Source organism: Nyctereutes procyonoides, unplaced genomic scaffold (genome assembly GCF_905146905.1).
Source record: "Nyctereutes procyonoides isolate TBG_1078 unplaced genomic scaffold, NYPRO_anot_genome, whole genome shotgun sequence".
NCBI lineage: Eukaryota > Metazoa > Chordata > Mammalia > Carnivora > Canidae > Nyctereutes > Nyctereutes procyonoides.
Window position 1 is genome coordinate 10,636,488 of NW_026575160.1, and position 17,395 is coordinate 10,653,882.

Genomic DNA, 17,395 nt, shown 5'->3' on the forward strand with positions numbered 1-17,395 from the left:
TGGGGTCCTGGGGTCAAGTCCCACATTGGGCTCCCCACAGGGAGCTTCTCCATCTGCCTATGTCTCTGCCTCTCTCTCATGAATAATTTTTTTTTTAAATTTGTTTATTTATGATAGTCACAGAGAGAGAGAGGCAGAGACATAGGCAGAGGGAGAAGCAGGCTCCATGCACCGGGAGCCCGACGTGGGATTCGATCCCGGGTCTCCAGGATCGCGCCCTGGGCCAAAGGCAGGCGCCAAACCACTGCGCCACCCAGGGATCCCTCATGAATAAATTTTTAAAAAAATCTTTAGAAAAAAACAGTAGGAGCCAAGTTTCTCACTATGCAAGGAGGAAGTTACAAATACAGGAGGAAAATAAAATCCTGCAATCTTGGGCTCGAACTGGAGGTTATCAGTGTAAACTCATAGTTTCTAATACATATAGATACAGAAATCTGTACAGATGTATATGTCTGTCTATAGTACATATTTCCTAGCAATGCCCATGAAAGGGTTTGGGAGCAAAGACCTCACAATGAGAAAACAAAGCTCAGATCTTGGCCTCTACGTATCATTGAAAGACCCAGCGCTCCTTGGATAAATGGCTGATTCCAGGACTGGATCAGGGAAAAGTGTAAGGTGAGCCTGGAGCATCTTCTGGGCCAAGGAGTAGAGAGTGCTCAAAGAATCATGGGATGAGTCTGAACACAAAGAAGCTTACAGGTCTCTCACTGGCAAAATTGAAGAGGATTTGAACTTCAAGATAATGACAGTAATAGATTATAACCCACGGAAATCAAGCCATACTGATAGGAATAAATTAGTGAACCAAAAAGCTTGAAGAGGAATGGCATTTTTATACTTTCAAAGTATCTCTTCACAAAGTCCTTATTAATAACAAAGACGAAGAGTCATTGCAGTAGCCCAGCAGACACCACCTTAACCAGGTTATCGAAGTGAACACCTCAGGTGATGGGACAACTTGAAACTGTGCACAACCTGAGAGGTGCAATGTGAAGACCATGGCATCATTTCTGAGATAATCCTGCCAAAAATGTTTAATCTGAATCCAGTCACAAGAAAATATCAAATAAATCTGCATTGAAGAACTTCTACAAAATAGCTGTGATCTTTTTTTTTTTTTTTAAGATTTTATTTGTTTATTCATAGACACACACAGAGGCAGAGACACAGGGAGAGGGAGAAGCAGGCTCCATGCAGGGAGCCCAATGTGGGACTTGATCCCGGGTCTCCAGGATCACACCCCAGGCTGCAGGCGGTGCCAAACCACTGCGCCACCAGGGCTGCCCAGCTGTGATCTTTAATAGTGTTAATGTCTTGAGTGTCATGGAAAGACTGAGGAAATGTTCCAGAATGAAGGAGACTAAAGAAAGAAATATGAGTAAGGCTAAATAAAAGTATGAGTAAGGCAACAATAAGTCTAAACTGGATTCTTTTCTTTAAAGACACTGGGACATTTGGCAAAGCAAGACAATCCAAGGATAGTAGTAATGTATCAATACAAACGTCCTGATTTTGGTGATTGTACTGTGGTTACGTAGGAAATAAAAGTATTTGGGTGATGGAGCATCAAGTCTGCATTATAGTCTCTTATACTGCATTTGTAAATGTTCAGTTAAGTTTCAAAGTAAGCGAATTTTTTTTTTAATTTCTTAAGTTCTACACCCAGCGTGGGTCCTGAACTCACCACCCTGAGATCAAGAGTTGCATGCTCTACTGCCTGAGCCAGCCAGGTGCCCCACGTGGCTGTGTTCGTTTTTTAATAAACTAGGTCAGGGCGCCTTGGTTGGCTCAGTCAGAAGGGCATGCAACTGGATCTCAGGATGGGGAGTTCCAGCCCCACCTGGGGCTTAGAGATTACTTAAATAAGAACTTTACAATTTAGCAGTTATTCCCAGTGCTCCTGTGGGTTCCACTGTATCCAAAATCCGAAGATGTGAGCAAGAACAATGACCAATCATCCTAAACCAGCAGGAACAAACCTGTGATCCACCAAAGTCCTATTTGTTGCCTCCGGGAAACCACAGAGACCGCGAACCAGAAGAACCCGTAGGGTGTCTCACCGTACAAAGAGGAAAAAAAAAAAAAAAAAAGACAATGAAGACTTGTGGGCATGGTGGAGGTTAGGTAAAATGATAAGCTCAAAGCAAAGCTGAGCTGTGGGTGAAGGCATCAACATCGGATCTGGACTGAGAAGTGGAGGTAGGACCGTGTTTCCTCGGAAACTACCAATTAAAGAAAAATAAGGAATGCTCCCTTCAGGAACGCCTGATCGGAAGCTCTGCACCTGGGCACAAGTCGAAGCTGCTTCCCGGTGTCCAAGTGACTTCGTTCCTCCGGCCGAGAGTGAGAATGTTTCATTCTCTCTGATACAATTTCAAACAGCAGCGCGCACCTGACCCTTAGAGAACCGGCTTTCTAAGAGCGCAAGAATTGCAGTGTTCATCCGAAGGTGGGGCTGTGAGGATACTTTTCAGTTGCAGTCCGTCCTTAGAGGAAACAGTTTTCCGTTTGCCCTCTAGCCGGTGTTTCCTGGTTCCCGCCTGATGAATGGCTGCGCAGGTCTCTGCTTTCTCAACGGTGCGAACGAAATACACAACTCGGTCTCTCAAGCCACAGCTATCCCCCCCCCCCCTCCAGGTCCCCGCTGAAGACCGCAGTTCCCTTAACCCCCTTCCCTGTCATTTCGCACCCTCAAGCCGCCGGCACGATCCGCAACCACGTTAACTCTCGGAGCGTTCGGCTTTCCCAAGCTCGACCCGAGGGCAAGGGCCGCCCCGCTCTTCTCAAATCCTATTGGGCAAAATCCACGCCTCTCATCCCGGGGCCGGACAAGAGAGACGAAAGGGCGCGAGAAGATGACGTCACGGCAGCGGGGAGGGACCTTCGGTTGCTTCGGGCTCTCCGTCCGCTCGGGGTGCTGACAGAAGACCGTTCCGTGGGCGACGCCGTCGCAATGACCATTTGTCAGTTCTTCCTTCAAGGCCGGTGCCGCTTTGGAGACCGGTGCTGGAACGAACATCCCGGCGCCGGGGGTGCGGGCGGAGGACGGCAGCAACAGCCCTCAGGTGACGTTCTCCTCCATCCGCCGCCGCTAGCGGAGCAGGGGAAGGCCTGGCGCCAGGGCCGTCGGGCGGAGAACGGGCGTCCGGCGTGGGGCCCGCCGCTCGGCGCAGCGCGGCGGCGGCGCAGCAGTCGAGTGACGCTGACGTGCCCGCGTCGTCCGGCCTTCGGCCCCGCCCCCGGGGCCCGGCGCAGGCTCTCCCCGGCGCCGCTACCCGCTGTGTGGGCGTCCCGCTGATTTCTGCCGTGGGGATGAAGACAGAGTCTTGGCCTTTGGTACTAATGCGAAACCATGAGTTTCTAAGTTGGAAGTACGCGTCGTAACTGCCTTGTCTGTGGGTGGTAAAGGTCCGGAGAACTGGTCTAGGCCGACCCAGACGCCGCCTTGCTTTACCTAGACCCCACCTTCTGGGTGCTTGTCGTTTTTTTCTTCACCCTTGACACTCTAAGTATGATTTTTACGAGACTTTTCCCGAGAGAGAGAGGCTCGCAGCCGGGGGCCAAAGTCTGGATTCTTGGCTTTGGGGAAGTCGCAGACTCCTTTGAACGTGTGATGTCAGCTACAAAGCTCTTGCTCTGGCGAATGTACGGGCTCGTAACATTGAAGGTAAAATCGGAAGAGTGTGTTGCCCCAGTTAAGAACTCTGGGCTGTGAGGGAAGGGGGTGTTGGAGGACCATGTGGACCCACTTCCTGGGTCTGAGTCATCGTCAGAGGTTTTGGAGTATTGAAGCCAGTTGTGCATGATGTGGAAGGATTGTGTTCAAGGAGAGGAGGAACCAGAAATGAGACCAACACAAGGTTTTGTTTGTTTCTTTGTTTTTAACACAAAGTTTTAAAGGTCAGATGAACAGTCAGGTTTTTCTTTGTTTAGGATCGAAGCTTAAGTCCTTAAAGTTGTCACAAGATGCTGACCCCACTCTGTTCCCTTCCCTCTTTCAGGATTGTCCATCTGACCCATAATCTATGTTGCAGTGTGATTTCACCTCCGATGCCTCTTCTTGAAAGACAGTCGTTTTTGCATCACCCACAATTCATCTCGTGAAATATTCCAAACCAAATTTTTTTTTTTTTTTTTTTTTTTTTTTTTTAGGACTTGGGGGTCTGATCATTGTGCGTGTATTTCCTGGAAAAAAAGGCTGCTTAATACTTGGCACTCTGTAGAGACTCACTCTAGACGTAGTAATTAGAAAATAAATATTGAATGGGATTGATGGATGAAGAAAGCATAGATAAAACTCATCAAGTAAACAGTATTTATCTCCCAGAAACGAATGTTCTATAATTAATCAGTGAAGGCCAAAAGCTATCTACCAAAGAATGAATTTCTTCAAAGGATTTGTAACTTAAGAAAAATAAAATACCATTGATCCTCACACGAGGGATCTGTTTTTTTGTTAGGTAGTTGTAGAGTTGGGAGATGAACTTTCATGAAGGGGTATATCTCCCATCATTCTAGTTCTTAATATAATCTCATGGAGTGTCTCCTAATTTAGTCAGAAACAAGGCAAATTATCTTGGCCCCAACTAGGGAGTGATGAGTAAATGAGGTAGTTTAAGTGATAAGATTTTTTAAAATAGAGAGGAGAGAGTCCTGTTGGCTCATTGTGATAATTATGAAATATTAGAATCTGCTCATAATAGAAGAACTGAGTGCATTTTATTCATGTGTAAATTACAATCTATGAAAGATAGGTGGGTAGGTGTTTTCCCTGAGAAGATTGAATCAAATAGATTTAAGCATCTATTCAAGGACAGAGGGTGGAATCTAATTTTTTATGTCCAACAGCTCTTTAGTACATTGTCCATTTTTCAGCCTTTACTGCTATATACGGCCTAGTGGAAAAGCAAAGAATGGTAAAGACAGCTTTTTATCCTGAAGGAGCTTATGACTTAGGTTACATCCTAAACCCACTATCAAGCAGTTGTTTACTTAATAAACTTATATCACAAAAAAAAAACTTATATCACTGAACTTAGTAATATATCATTATTTTTCAATGGGTTTACAGTCCTCTCAATCTTGTTAAACAAAAAATGCCATTAGACCATTACTTGATTTGCTGGTTACAAGTAACTGTATAAATCAAAAATGAAGAGTTTTGTGCTTTAAAATGAGTGGAAGTATGGTGCTTGTTGAATCTTTGCATCATGTCTGCACATAATAAGACAGTATAATGAAAAATTTTGAGACTTAAAAGAGGAGTTGCCAATAAAATTATTTTATTGTTTATTTTCAGGTAGTAACAGACGTGGATGGAATGCCACCAGCCAAAGATATTCCAGCGTTATTCAGCCATCCAGCTTCTCCAAATCAACACCATGGGGGGGCAGCAGAGATCAAGAAAAGCCATCTTTTGGTTCCTTCGATTCTGGAGCTTCAACTAGCAGGAACAGGGGGTTTGGATTGTCCCAGAACCCATTTGCTTCACCCAGTTCTGATGGGCAGAAAGATGAAAAGAAACTTCTGTAAGTGAAAGTCTTCAGAAAAAATTACTACCCATTTGCTTTTTTTTTCAAAAATACCTACAATATTTTCTTTAAGAAAAGTATTATTAAAAAATCAGAATAAGCAAAGACAAGAAAAAGTACCCATGATCCTATCACTCAGAGAGAACCATTGTTTTGCATATGTCATAGTACACTTCATTTCACTTAAAAATATGTCACCCTTCCAAACCAGCACATTGACTTCTCAGGGCTAATTATGCTTTTTCCATTTTTCTATTGATAACACTATCAATATTGATAACACTATCAACACTCAGCATATCTTTTAAGGTAGTTCTGCTTAAGTTTGTTGTAAATAATTAGTTCTTTACAAAATATAGGTAATTTAAAGCAATTTGTACTCTTGGTGATCACTTATAGTATCTGGTATTTTTCATCCTAAAAATTCCAACTACTTTCTTGAAAAAGGTTTCATTTGATTTCCTTCATTACTGTGGCACAGATTCCTTATCTTTTTTTTTTTTTTTTTTTTTTTTTAGATTTTATTTTATTATTTATTCATGAGAGAGACAGAGACACAGGTAGAGGGAGAAGCAGGCTCAATGCAGGGAGCCCGAGGCGGGACTCGATCCTGGGGCCCCAGGATCACGCCCTGGGCCAAAGGCAGGCACCAAACCTCTGAGCCACCCAGGGATCTCCCTTCTTATCATTTTTTTAATAATGGTAGAAGGTATGACTGGTGCCAAAATAGTCCCTGGCTCTCTCTCTGTAACTGTTGCCTTGGCTCCTGGGAAAGAACTTAAATGTAGTTGTTAGTCTTTTATTTCCCTTAATAAATTATAATGAATGGTAAACATTTTGAGCCATGTACCATATACAGTTGATTTTTTGTAAAGGTCAAAGAGCAAACAAAGCCCTCCTTCCTATATTCGATGTCATAAAAATCCTGATTTTAATCCAGTACCTCTGTGGTAACTATCGTTTTATTAATTGTAGCATTCTGAATGGGGGAGGGGAACATTTAATTTAGAGTCAGATCTAACCACAGCTTTGCCAATAAATTAGCTCTATGGACATGGGTCTGTTTTCCCCTTTTGCAAAAGTGAGAATTGGACAAAATGATCTCTAAAGTCCTACCCACTTTAAAAATTTTATGGTTCTAGGGAACCCTGGGTGGCGCAGCAGTTTAGTGCCTGCCTTTGGCCCAGGGCGCGATCCTGGAGACCCCGGATCGAATCCCACATCGATCCTGGAGACCCCGGATCGAATCCCACATCGGGCTCCCGGTGCATGGAGCCTGCTTCTCCCTCTGCTTATGTCTCTGCCTCTCTGTCTCTCTCTCTGTGTGACTATCATAAATGAATAAAAATTTAAAAAAAAAAATTATGGTTCTATATTTTATGGTGCTTTCTGTCTTTTTCCAGTTAAATTATAATTGATGTTTATGGTAATGAACAAAGAAAGATTGGAGTTAGTATTGTATATTTTATTATATTATAGTTCTTTAAAATATGTATAGTTTAATAGTTCTCACTGACTAAATGTATTGGTTAATGGTTTAGTTTACTGGAAAACTGAAACTATGAACTCTTTTGACATTATAATATTTAAAATCATGAAATAGAGTTCTTATTCCATAAATTCTGCTTTAAAGAATACTCTTCAGAAAATACAGTGGAAAAATCTAGAGGCATCTTGCTGGCTCAGTCGGTTAAGCATCCAACCCTTGATTTTATCTCAGGTCATGAGCTCAGGGTCAAAGATTGAGCCCTGTGTCAGGGAGGAGTCTGCTGCACCCTATGCCCTCCCCCCACCTTGCATGTGCACTCTCTTTCTCTCTCTCTCTCTCTCTTTCTTTCTCTCTCTCCCTCTCCCTCCCTCCCTCCCTCTCTCTCTCTCTATAAAAATAAATAAAATCTTTTAATAAAAAGGGGTGGGGGAGGCACCTGGGTGGCTTCGCCCAGGGTCCTGGGATCAAGCCCCACAGGCTACCTCCCTGCTCAGTGGGGAGTCAGCTCCTCCCTCTCTCACTGCCCTTCCTTGTTTGTGCTTTCTCTCTCACTCTCTCTCAAATAAACTCTTTAAAAAATAATTTTTAAAAAAACTAAAATTATATACTTACTACAATTTAAAATTTTAGTCATTGATGATTATAAACAATAAATTTTAACAAGCAGATAAAAAAGATCCTTTGCTCTTTTTTTTCCCCCAGGGAAGGAATTATAAAAGATATGGAAATTTGGGAATCTTCAGGGCAGTGGATGTTTTCTGTTTATTCACCAATGAAAAAGAAACCTAATATTTCAGGTAATTGAGAAATTTTGTGTTTTTAAAATATTCTTAACAGCTCTTATTAATTTCTAAAACCAAGATCATGCCAAAAAAACTAACCACAAACTTAGCCACTGTTAGGAGAGTTTGGGCATTGTTTAAAGTATCCCAATATTCTGGCAGAACTTCATAATTCAGATAAAAGATAAAATTCTTTTAAGATACCTGGTTCTCATGAGAAAATACTGAAATCAGTACCTACCACAATTCCCATTCAGTAAGCGCCCAAAGAATCTCTGTTTTCTGGGTTCCCTGTAGGTACAACTTCAGAACCTCTTAGCTACCTGGAGTGAATAGAAGATTCACATCCTACTTGCCATTAAGGCCTTGGCTACCTGATTCTGTTTTCCCTTTCTTTATATTTTCTTCCAAAGATAGTTATTTTTCATAAAGCATGTTGAGACCTATCCTAGAGATAATGTGTGAAGATAAAGAGATTTAGCTGGGCTACAGAGATAGCATTTCTTTAGAATTCTCTTTTCCCTTCCCATTTTCTTTGGTCCTTAGTCCCTAAGCCCCTTCTGAACTGAAACCTAAAGTGCCACGCTTTTCTAATCCCACTTTAGGTGGTCCTGGGCCTCTGCCCTATTGAGTAAACAGCAGGTACCTAACAAATGAGAGCCCTTGCAGTCCCTCAGAACTTTGGGATCCCTGCTCTCTCTCAGCTGTACCTGTTCATTCCCTGTGAGCAGTGATGTCACACCAGTCATTATTTATTCACCCAGTTCAAGAAAATACAGAATTTTTGTGTCAAGCCCTTTTCTAAGATCTAAGGATATAGTGATGAGCAAGACAGACAAGGTCCCTCCCTTACAAAACTTTATGTTCTTGAGAGAGGGAGAAAATAAGTAATACAAATAAATAATTTTCAGTAACATTTTCCTTTTTTTTTTTTTTAAGATTTATTGATTTATTTGAGAGAGAGTCTGCATAAGCTGGAGGAGGGGCAGAGGAAGAGGATGAGGGGAACAGACTCCCCGCTGAGTGGGGAACCCAACGTAGGGCTTGATCCCACAACCTGTGAGATCATGACCTAAGCTGAAACCAAGATTTGGATGCTTAACCAACTGAACTTCCCAGGCTCCTCTAAAAAATGTTTGTAGTATTTGAATGTTCCATATAATATTTGGGACATACTTCTACTAAAAAGTTATTTGTTGTATATCTGAAATTCAAATTTCACTGGGCATCCTATATTATTATTTGCTCAACCTGGCAACCCTATTCTTGAGACCCTTTTAAAAACTATATAAATTCATATTTTCATAATAGTACTAAGACATTATAAATGTCACTCTGATGACATTTGCACTGTTGGTGCAAAGGCATTCATGAGTAAAACTTGTGTTTTAGCATGAATCAAGGCAGAGGCAACACACTGTACTAGCAGACTATAATAGTCAATACAAATTTTTTTTTTAAGTTTTATTTAAGTAATCTCTATAACCAATATGGGGTTCAAACTCATAACCCCAAATCAAGAGTCACATGCTCTTCTGGATCACACTAGCCAGGCACTCCAATAAAAAAAATTTTAATGTCGTTTTCACTTAAAATTTTTGATGAAGAGGTAAAAAGACTTGTTTTATTAATCTTGACTCTTGAGTGCATACCTTTAATCTTTGTGACAAAATGGGAAGGACACAGGATTGCCTGGGTGGCTCAGTGGTTGAGTGTCTGCCTTCAGCTCAGGACATGATCCTGGAGTCCCAGGATCAAGTCCCACATGGGGCTCCCTGCAGGGAGCCTGCTTCTGCCTTTGCCTATGTCTCTGCCTCTCTGTCTCTCATGAATAAATAAATAAAATCTTAAAAAAAAAAAAGAAGTGCACATAAAGTGCTTCTGCCACAAACTCACATATGATGGTTATTTTTAGGGAAGGCACTGAAGTTGTATGGATTATAAACTGAACTAGCCACTTTTTTCATATTTTTTTACTTGAAAGGTACTTGGCAACATTTTTTTTTAAACTAATGAAGTGAGTCTATCACTTCAAAGAAAACAACTGACTATTGCCAGTGACAAAATTTGAACTTTCTAGTGAAAATTAGAATTATAGAAAATTGTTTTCTGCCACTGTAAGCTTAATGACTTCTTAATATTTAAAGTCTCTTCTGATGAGATGGATAGTGATATTAACAAATATGAGTTTTTTATGTTGTAAGATGGCACATGTCAGCTTTTAGAAGTTCTAGGTGACTCAATGAACCAGTATTTTCCAAATGACCAGTGTATGATACTGTAAAATTATGCATGATTGAAAATCCATTTTAAGTGCAAGATAAACCACTGGATTTGATATAATAGTAGAAAAAGTTAATTAGTATGGTTCGAGTTTGCATTCTAGCTAATTTTTAAGGAATTACAACCTGTCAAGTTTTGGGGTAGTGTCAAAGAAGAATATCCACAATTCTCTGAAAAAGCTATTAAAGTCTTCTATTTCTAGCTACTTCTCTATGTTAGAACAGATTGTCTTCATATACTTCAACCAGGCAATATACTGCAACAGATTGAATGTAGAAGCAGATTTAATCCAGCAATCTTCTCTTAAAGTCAAGTGTTAAAAAATTTACAGTCCCTCAGCAAAAAGCCGATGACCCACTGAAAGTTCAGAAGAGGGTCAAGATTTTTAGCAATAAAATATTTTTAAATAAAGGTATGTTTAAAAATATTACGAACATAAGACATTGCTATTCATCTCACTAAATGTTTATTTTTTGCTTTAAAAATAGGCTATTTATGTTGATATGTAATTGGTTTCTTTTTTTAAGATATATTTATTTATTGGAGAGAGTACATGAAGGGGGAAGGGCAGAGGGAGAGGGAGAGAGAGAATCTCAAGTAGACTACAAGCTGAGCATGGAGCCCAACATGGAGCTTGATCCCACAACCCTGAGCTCACAAGCTGACCTGAAACCAAGAGTTGGATGTTCAACTTACTATACCACCAAGGCACCCCTGGTTTCTTATTTTTATGTGAATTAATACATATGGTCTGTATTTCTTCTTTTTCATTTTAAATATGGCAAATATTGATGTATATAACCTATGTAAACAAAAGCTCTTTGGGACTGTTTAATGATTTTTAAGAATATAGATGGGTCTTGGGCCAAAAAAAGTTGGAGAACTACTGTCCTTAGATACCAGTTACAATGAATTAACTTTTCCTATGCATCTAAAATGATACTGCTTTTGTACCACCCTTGAGAGAATTGAGAACATAGTCACATAATTTTCCATGTCCTGTGATTTCAGATGAGGAACAACTGGAAGAAGGAGAAAGTAACTAGAGGGATATTATTCCTTTAGTTAGAGTGGTTTTCCATTCTTAGGAGGCAATATTAAAGTTGAGTCCTAAGTGAAAAGAAGGTGTCATTTTTGGGAATATTTGGGTAAAACATTCCTGGCAATAGGAATAGCTAATGCATAGGCCCTTGTAGGAATAAGGTTGGCAGGTTTGAGGATTAGTGAGGCCTGAAACCCTGGAGGAGAGTGAACAAGGGAAAGAGTCCTAGGACATAAAGCCATGGAGTCAGCCAGGAGCCAGGTCATGTTGGACCTAATTGTACTGAGCAGCCATGTGGAGCTGTAAGCAGGAGAAGGATATGATCTGATTAGAAAAAACTCACTCAGGCTGTTGTATGAAAAGAAATGGTCTGTAGGAAGTGGTAGGGCCTAAGAAGCAAAATAGAGACAAGGAGATGAGTTAGGAGACAAATGCTGGTGACTGACTGGGTTATAGTTACTAGCAGTGGAGACAGAATTGGTCAAATCCGTGTTCTGTTTTAGAGTTAGAATCGGCAGGATGCTGACTGATTAGATGTGAGGAAAGAGAAATGTTGGAGGATTCCTAGTTTTTTGGCCTGAACGGTTAATCAAGATGGTATAAAGACAAAGTGTTGAGGAATCCAAAGTTCTAATTTGAAAGTTTAGTCTTTTTCCTTTTTTTTTTTTTTTTTTTTTTTAGTCTTTTTCTTTACACCCCCCTGGGGTGTAGATGTCCATAGAGTTAATGATATCTGGGTTACAAGTAATTCTCTGTAGAAAATATCCTGAACATTGTTTTTCCTTTCTTAAAAAGTTTTTCTAATTATAAATTTACAGCTGTTACCATAGAAAACTTGAAAAACACAGAAATATGTAAATAAAACAAAGATCACCTGATCACAGAGAAAACAATGATAACATTTTAGAGTATTTCTTTCAAAAACAAGTATAATCATATTTCCTATATATATATATGTAATCATATATATAAAATACATATAATTAGGATCATAATCTAGTTTTGTATTATACTTTGTTGTTTTCAGTTTGTCTCTACTACTAAAAATGCTAGAATGAACATTTTCATACATTAAACTCTTTGTTTATACGTCTATTTTCTGGAGGTTAAACCTAGAAATTTTATTAAGGACAAAGTATGAACATATTTTAGGCATCTGACACTTAATGACAATTTTCCTCCAGAAAAGTACCTTTTTGATTCCTTAAAGGCAGTTTAGGAGAGTATCCATTTTACCACACCCTTTGTAACAATAAATGCCATCCATTTTTAATTTTTGCCATTAAGTAAAGCATTTTATCTCCATTTTTAGTTGATTTTTAAATTCACCTTTTTTATTTGATTTATTTGCTGGCTCTTTGAATGTTTTTGAGTTGGATGTTTATTATCTTTGCCCATATTAACTTATTTTTCTTATTGATTGTAAGTGCTATTTATACATTGACATTAGCTCTTCTCCTGTCATATATGTTGCAGTTACAGTTTTCTCAGTTTACCATTTGTCTTTTAATTTTGGTTATTACAGTTTCTGGCATACAGAATATTTATTAAACAAGAAGCTTGAATGTATATGTAGTCAACTCTTTTTCTTTGTCATTCCTTCCACTCCATTTATCTTTATTTTTTTTTCCCATTTATCTTTAGAAAATTTCCCCCTTTGAAGATCAAATATCCAACCATATTTTATTCTAATTTTATACTTTATTAAACATTAGAGTATAGGCTTTGAAATTTTTCCTTATGATAATGAAAATTTTCTTATGATCAGCATCATATTTTGTCTAGCACTTCTAGCTTTACTATTAAAAGTATTGACATTTATTTTAAAGATTCCAATTGATTCCTCACTTCAGGTTTTACAGACATTTCACCAGAGGAGTTGAGGCTTGAATACCATAACTTCTTAACCAGCAATAACTTACAGAGTTATGTAAGTTTGTTTCCTATTCATCTACCTTGATACCAGATTAGCTGTTAATTACTGTCTTCTCTGTTTGTAGTGGCTTGCTTGTATGTTGGCAGAGTGGATGAGGTCTATAATTTTTCTCAAGACAAGGCTATTTTTATTTTCTAAATTAATTTCTTTGAAATTGGTTGGTTATCTAAAATGGTAATAATATATTTTGACTATACAAGTAGGAATGTCATATTTTTATTACAAATTATCCAGCAATCAGTCCTAGAAGTCACTCTTTCATTTCATCATTTGATATTTATGGAACATCTCTTAGGTGCAGACAGACACCATGATGAATTCTAGAAAAACAAAGTGAAATAAGACACAGTCTGTTTATGCAGATTAACATTTTCACATATCAGATGTCAAAAAATAAAAAAGTTGGGCTTGAATAAGTTTGGTGCTTAAAGGAAATAACATCAACTGTATTTTTGTGTTTTCTACAGTCATGATCAAGCATTTCAACTAGTATACATGTTCGCCTCCCATCCAGATAAAACTCTCTGTGCTTTCACATACTTGAGGTTCTGAACCAGGTGACACAAGGAGTTGGAGAACAGGGAGGGAACTACAGCTGGAACATCTTGGGCAAATTATGTATAAGTTATGGGCCATAAAAATGTTTCATCATTTTTTGTGATTTGAGCAAATAAAGACATAAAGTTGGAGAAACAAACTTCTAAACACTCAATATTGACTCGTTATTTTTCTGTCTTCTCTCTTCAGCTGAATTCCCTCCAACAGTTAGTAAATCAATGGAGAAACAGAATAAATGAACTGAAAAGTTTGAATACATCAGCTAATATAGCTTTGGTGAGTATTGGAGAATTTTCTGTGGGGGAAGTATCTTATCTGTTGCTTTTTTTTGCAGAGAATTTCACTTTGGATTTGGAAAGCAAGGCTAAAATTCTCTGTCAAGAATTATGATACACACATTCTCAAGACTATCATCATTTAAAGTCACAGCCCTAGAATTGCTTTCTCTCTGTTCCTTAGTCAGAAAAGCTCAGATAACTTTGCTTTCCTAAAATGATTTTTAGGGTAAAGTTTTTTACTTTGGTGGTCTAGTTTTGAAAATATCACATAAATTCAAGAATACCAGATTATCAACATTTACAAAGAAATTGCTATGAAAAATGATCTGAATATAAGTTTAGACTAATGTATACTTTTATGAATGGAAAACACTCACCATATGTTCCCTGACTTATACAGAAATACTTTTAGTAGATATATACCTATCTGTTTCCAAAGATATTATCTCTGACTGTATTATCTCTGTCAATAAAATTATGTTTCTATTCCCATAAAAATTTCTTAAGAGCCTTATTTTGAAATAAGATAAATTTACAGTTTCCCAGGCGATTTATGTTTCTACTTTCTGAAAAGGCTATGAGAGTTGTAGCTGCCTAACTTAGTAAATGACTGGGTGACTGTTCCAGCATTCCATGCCTTAAGTATGTACTTTCTAGACAGACTCTTGGGGAATCTAATTTCTTCACCATTTAGTTGTTATAATGCCATTTAAATTTAGTAGGACTTCTTGGAAGTATTCTCTCCCCATGTGAGAGGTGGCCCACCATCCCTACTGCTAATGTAGAAGGGGTAACTGAGTCCAAAGAACTGCAGAACTTCCCTTGGGGTTAGAAGTTCTTTGCTCTTTGCCAGCTTTCTAGGGGACCCTCCATAGGTGAGGATCTTATCTTAGTCCACCTACAGTGGGTTTAGCATATATCAATAGTTAATTCTTTGTTCTTTTAATTCAGTGTTTGTGTATAATATGTTTATCTATATACCCATCAATGAATATTACACTGAGGGAGAGAAAACTAAAGAAAAACCTCATCAGGGTGCCTGGGTAGCTCAGTCAGTTAAGCATCCAACTCTTGATTTCGGCCTAAGTCCTGATCTCAGGAGCCCTGAGATTGAAAAGCAACTCTACCCTCAATGCAGAGTCGGCTTCAAATTCTCTCTTTCTCCCTCCCGCTTAGTCTCTTTCTCTCTCTCCAATAAATAAATTTTTAAAATCTTTAGGAAAAAAAAGAAAATAATCCTCATCTATAGTGACAGAAAAGGATGAGTGGTTCCCTATGCCCAGGGATTGGGAGAGTTTTGACTGAAAAAGAACACAAGGGAGTTTTTAGGGGGTGATAGAAGTATTTTAAATCTTGATTGTGGCGGTGGCTATAAGTTTGTCAAAATTCATCAAAATTGGGATCCCTGGGTGGCGCAGCGGTTTGGCGCCTGCCTTTGGCCCAGGGCGCGATCCTGGAGACCCGGGATCAAGTCCCACGTCGGGCTCCCGGTGCATGGAGCCTGCTTTTCCCTCTACCTGTGTCTCTGCCTCTCTCTCTCTCTCTGACTATCATAAATAAAAAAAAAAAATTTAAAAAAAAACATCAAAATTTATATATATATATATTTTTTTTATATATTTTTAAATATATATATAAATTTTACATATATATGATGGATGCATTTTATTGTGTATAAACTATGCCTCAATGAAATTGATTTTTGAAAAATGCTTTTAAGGCTTCCATATGAGAGAAATCATATTTGTTTTGAGTTGATTAGGAAAAGATTCTTGGAGATAAGGAGTAAAGGAAAAGTTCCTTGAAAGGGAGATTAAGATTTCAGTATGCAGAGATGAAAAACATTTCTAGAGTAGAAAATAGCAAAAACAAAGTATTCTCAGGAAATAGGAAATGTTTAATTTTAATAGTAAGCTTTTAATGTAATTGTGAATCAGCTTCAGTTCAAGTATTAGACTAAGCAGAGTGGGTAGCCTCTAAAGGCCCTTTACCTGAATTCTAGATTTCTTGGTAATCAACCTATAGACGTTGAAATGTATTACAGTGGGCAGCCTGAGTGGCTTAGCGGTTTAGCGCCACCTTCAGCCCAGAGCATGATCCTGGAGACCCAGGATCAAGTCCCGGGTCAGGTTCCCTGCATGGAGTCTGCTTCTCCCTCTGTCTGTGTCTCTGCCTCTCTCTATCTCTCTGTGTGTATCTCATGAATAAATAAATAAAATCTTTTAAAAAAAAAAAAAAGAAAAAAGTGTTACAAAATTTTTTTTCTGATTTTAATGTATACTCATTGAAGAAATTTAGAAAATATTTTAGAAGCATAAATAAAATCACCCATAATTCATCAGCCAGTTGCTCTTACTTCATTGAGATTTGTCCATTTTTTTCTATGCATATTCATATTGTGAGCACTTTTCTATGATAAACATATTTTTAAGTGTACATTTTTAAAATTGAATTTGGCTGTAAAGTATATAGAAAAGGTAACTGAGAACTACTCATCAATTACTTTATTATTTGCCCACTTTTTTTTTTTTGATAGCTCTCAGATCTAAAGGATGGAATAAATCAAGCAGCACCTGCATTTGGATTCAGCAGTACACAAGCAGTAACATTTGGATCACCAGGTAAATGATAAAGGAATGCAAGATTTCATTAATTTTAGAAACATAGGATTTTCAAGTTTTAGATCATAAACATAAAGTATGAAGGTTGAGTGGCATTTTATTTTATAATTTTATTTTTAAAATTTAAATTCATTTAATTAACATACAGTGTTTTATTAGTTTCAGAAGTAGAGTTCAGTGATTCATCAGTCTTTGTATAACATCCAGTACTCATAACATCACATGCCCTCCTTAGTTACCCCATCCTCGCTTCCCCTCTAGCAGCGTTCAGTTTGTTTCCTATGATTAAGAGTCTTATGATTTGTCTCCCTCTCTGATTTTGTCTTGTTTTATTTTTCCCTCTCTTCTCCTATGATCCTCTGTTTGGTTTCTTAAATCCCACAAATGAGCGAGATCATGTAATTGTCTTTCTCTGATTGACTAATTTCACTTAGCATAATACCTTCTAGTTCCATCCATGTTGTTGCAAATGGCAAGATCAGTATTACATTGTATATGTATATATACCACATCTATCTATTCATCTATTCGTGGATGTCTGGGCTCTCTCCATAGTTTGGCTATTGTGGACATTGCTGCTATAAACATTGGGGTGCAGGTGCCCCTTCAGATCACTACATTTATATCTTTGGGGTAAATACCTAGTAGCACAATTGCTGGGTTGTAGAGTAGCTCTGTTTTCAATTTTTTGAGGAACCTCCATACTGTTTTCCAGAGTGGCTGTACCAGCTTGCATTCCCCACCAACATAGTAAGAGGGTTCCTCTTCTCTGCATCCTGGCCAAAATCTATCATTTCCTGACTTGTTCATTTTAGCCATTCTTACTGGTGTGAGGTGGTATCTCATTGTGGTTTTGATTTGTATTTCTC

The 17,395-nt window shown here is 38.5% G+C and overlaps 1 protein-coding gene across 2 annotated transcripts in view; it reads left to right on the top strand.

Moving 5' to 3' along the window:
• The first annotated feature begins 261 nt into the window (after positions 1-261).
• The window catches only part of NUP42 (nucleoporin 42), a 31,321-nt gene continuing 14,187 nt past the window's right edge, over positions 262-17,395 (top strand). The window contains exons 1-6 of one of the 2 annotated variants that reach the window (XM_055314689.1): positions 423-3,071; positions 5,306-5,534; positions 7,729-7,823; positions 12,987-13,063; positions 13,817-13,903; positions 16,442-16,526. In XM_055314689.1, coding sequence (XP_055170664.1) covers positions 2,960-3,071; positions 5,306-5,534; positions 7,729-7,823; positions 12,987-13,063; positions 13,817-13,903; positions 16,442-16,526 — 685 coding nt within the window. In that variant the 5' untranslated portion in view covers positions 423-2,959. Of the gene's footprint in view, positions 3,674-5,305; positions 5,535-7,728; positions 7,824-12,986; positions 13,064-13,816; positions 13,904-16,441; positions 16,527-17,395 lie in introns of both variants that reach the window. The other variant, XM_055314690.1, reaches the window with a different exon arrangement.